Genomic DNA, 3,643 nt, shown 5'->3' on the forward strand with positions numbered 1-3,643 from the left:
TTGCTAGTTTATGTGAAAATTGTTCTTTTACGTTGAAATACTTTTTCTTTTTTCTATATTATTCTGTTAATTATAAGGTTAGGATGATAATGATAAAGTTATTTTTATTTCATTGTGGATTCTAGTAAATGCAATCAATAATGATTGATCATTGATAAGGAAAATTATCTTTTATTATACTTGATTACAGATTTTTATAGGATTATACGTTTTTATGACGCGATTATTATTAAGGTCATAAGAAATTATTTTGAAATATTTTGAATTAAAATAACATAAGTTAATACAATTCAAGATATATAATTATTTTTCATTTTATTAAATTACTATGAATGAATTTATAATTGCTTTCGATTATTTATTAATGCATAGAAAATATTTATGAAATAATAAAAATGGAATAAAAAATTCTTATCGATGGAAGATTCTGAAAATAAAAAAGTGACTTGTTAACACTTTGCTCGGTTAAAGACGACGATCGATGTTCATGAAAGCTCACTAGGGACTAAAAAAAGTCATGCGTGACTACATTTTTTACGAATTCTCTAGACGATTTCGTTGATAGAATTTTAAAAAAATATAAGAAATTTTAAAATATAAAATAATAATAATACAAAAAAATTACAATATAAATTTAAGTTTAAGAAAATTAATTTAATTGTGAAAAATTGTGAAGATCTAATCAAGAATAAAAAAAAAAAATTCAAATAAACATCATTAAAATTGCAATAATTTTCCAATTTTAAAAATTAAAAATTAAAAAAATTTATAAAAAATTATGAGAGCTTAACAATATCGATAATTGAGCAATCAATAAAACTAGCAAGAGATTCACCATTTTAGTTCAATTGTCACGAACATCACTTTGCAAGATGTGGATGACTTCCGCTCATTTCCGGGACCAGTTTCCGGTTAACTGTCGCCTCTTGAGGAAATTGAAAGTCGTTGAAAAGAGGACACAAAATATTATAGTGAAAAGTATATGTCAAAATTTTTAAGTAAATTTCAATCTTTTAAATTTTTCTCGATTAAATAAAAATTCTTCAAAATTATGGAAAATTATTTCTTTAAATAAATTCTAGTATAATCTTAAGATATGAATATATATGTATTAAAATATATACACATTAAAAACTTTCAATTTTATGTATTTTAAATCAAATATTGATTTAAAAAAAAAATTAATCGATAATTAAAGATTATATTATTTAAAATTTGCGTAAGATAGAATTTATATACAGAATTTTTTTTCTCATAACAATTTCTATATATATATATATCGATAATAATATATCGATTACTATAGCAATGCAACAGGCGAGAGATAGTGGAACAACATATAAATACTCACAACATTGCATCCCGGAAATATTGGAATTCTAAATCTTGCACACTTTGAAACAATAACTCCGTATATTCGCCTCTACTTCATAATTTATAAATTTTTTTATTATTTATTATAATTCAATTTTCAGAGTCTTATCTTTTTCTTATTACCATGAAACAGCACTTCAATTCTTCAACATCATAGGAAAGATCATAATATACATACACAAAGATTTTATCATGTATAATTATTTTTTTCAACACATTTTCTCGAATATTTTATATAAAATTGGCAAAAAAGTAATAATTTTTAGTATGATATGTTATCTTGAAAAAACAAATCAATAATTATTTAAACCATACACACATTTAATGTATAAAAAAATTTAAATAAAATTGTATATAGTCAAATGTCAAAATATTTTCGATGAATTTTGCTCTAACTCGAAAGAACTCGTTAATTACGCGAAAAACTTAAAATCAGTCGAGTTAGCAAGAAGTCCTAGAATTCTCACCATTTATTTTCCGTTAACGAGAACGACAAATTCGAATCGTAAAGATACATTAGTGTTAGTGCTCATTTATGGGTTCCAGCAATTCGTGTGGAGCGAATTCAGCGAGGAATACAAGCCAACCGAACGTAGAGAGACTTTCTATCCGAGCGTGGTACTTGCCGATCGATTGTATGAACTAAAAATCACGGATCTACCAATGATCCCGTATTTTCCGGTCAGCTCGCACCTCGAATGGACGGACTTTCGTTATTACGGATTACGAAGTGCGAACGCTTACGTTCTCGTATTCGATCTCAGCAACCAGGACACGTTTCAGGTATGCATACATGTATAAAAATATATCATCAATTTACTATGGATGCGCGCCATCTAGTTACTACCTACCATCTGGTTATATCTACGCTGTATAGTATATTTTGGTAATTTAATTCTGATTGGTCGAAATAATTTTGATCGAATAATTTATTATTAGATTTTTTTTTTAATTTATGAAAAGTAATATATTAATTTATAAAAGGTATTATTCTTTAATTTATAAAAAATAATGTTTTGTAAAATAGAAAAATCTGTAATTATAAAAATAAATATAACAAAGTTATAATATATAAATTTGATATGGAACATTACTTTTTTATAGTGCAAACTTAATCTTAGCTTAAGATTATCTTATATCATAAATCACTATATCAGAAGAATAAGATTATCCCTTGTTCCTAACTCATACAAGACCAAGACTTTATTATCAGACAATCCCTTGATCGTAGATCTTATTTTCTCGATAACTTTTTGAATACTGATGATATCTCACGGAAAATTGAACAAAATGAGGCACTTAAAATTTTATGATTTTATGACCCATGTTTTTATCTAATTCTATAAATCTTTACATAATAATTAATCATTATTAATAGAATCTTAAGTATAAAAAGTCTAAAGTATAAAATTTCGAAAAATTTCGAATGAATTTTTTTAATAATTTTAATTCGAGATAATAATATAAATGTAATTATTTTATTAATTATTTTATTTAAAATATTAAGTAATTAAATTTTTTTTTATATCGCTAACAATTTATTTGTTTTAATTCCAACTTTTTCACAAATATATTTTTTTTCCAAGTAAATGTGTTTATGCTTAAGAATTCTCTTAAAAATTTTTCCACTTCAATTACTATTATCCCCATTTCATTATGGACCTTTCTTTATGCTCAATATAGGGATAAAAACTTTCTTTGTTCTATCTTCGTTCTGATTATCTTTCTTTTTTATACTTTCTTTTATTTCCCCATTCAAAAACGAAAAATATGCACAGATTTAGAAAAAATTGATGAAGATTTTCCTTATAATATTTTTTTCAATTAATCATTGCATTTAACATTTTAATATACATATATATATATATATAATACTATGTGTAATTAATATTTTATATTATATTATATTATATTATATTATATTATTAAATATATTCATTATTCATTATATTCATCTATTATAAAATATAATATTATGTATACATAATAAATATATATACATGTTTTCCATAATTTTCCATTATTTTTATGTCTGCCTTTTATCTACATTTCATCTATATTAAAACAATTTAATTTATAAATTTAATTTATTATATAATATTTAATTTATCGTAGCACATTAGAATGTTACGAGATCAAATCTACGAAGCACGAGACATGAGGGGCGTACCGTTATTGGTAGTTGGGAACAAACAAGACGAATTGTCGCCTGCGGCTGCTTCCGGAACTCGCTACAGGGACATCGTTAATCTCGTTCGAAAGCACTGGC

At 24.2% G+C, this 3,643-nt stretch overlaps 1 protein-coding gene across 2 annotated transcripts in view; it reads left to right on the plus strand.

The window, feature by feature from the left end:
- The window catches only part of LOC102673444 (ras-like protein family member 10B), a 10,683-nt gene that overhangs the window by 5,868 nt on the left and 1,172 nt on the right, over nucleotides 1-3,643 (plus strand). The window contains exons 3-4 of one of the 2 annotated variants that reach the window (XM_006610486.2): nucleotides 1,921-2,157; nucleotides 3,490-3,642. In XM_006610486.2, coding sequence (XP_006610549.1) covers nucleotides 1,921-2,157; nucleotides 3,490-3,642 — 390 coding nt within the window. Of the gene's footprint in view, nucleotides 1-1,920; nucleotides 2,158-3,489 lie in introns of both variants that reach the window. The other variant, XM_006610485.2, reaches the window with a different exon arrangement.

Source organism: Apis dorsata, unplaced genomic scaffold (assembly GCF_000469605.1).
Source record: "Apis dorsata unplaced genomic scaffold, Apis dorsata 1.3 scaffold_74, whole genome shotgun sequence".
NCBI lineage: Eukaryota > Metazoa > Arthropoda > Insecta > Hymenoptera > Apidae > Apis > Apis dorsata.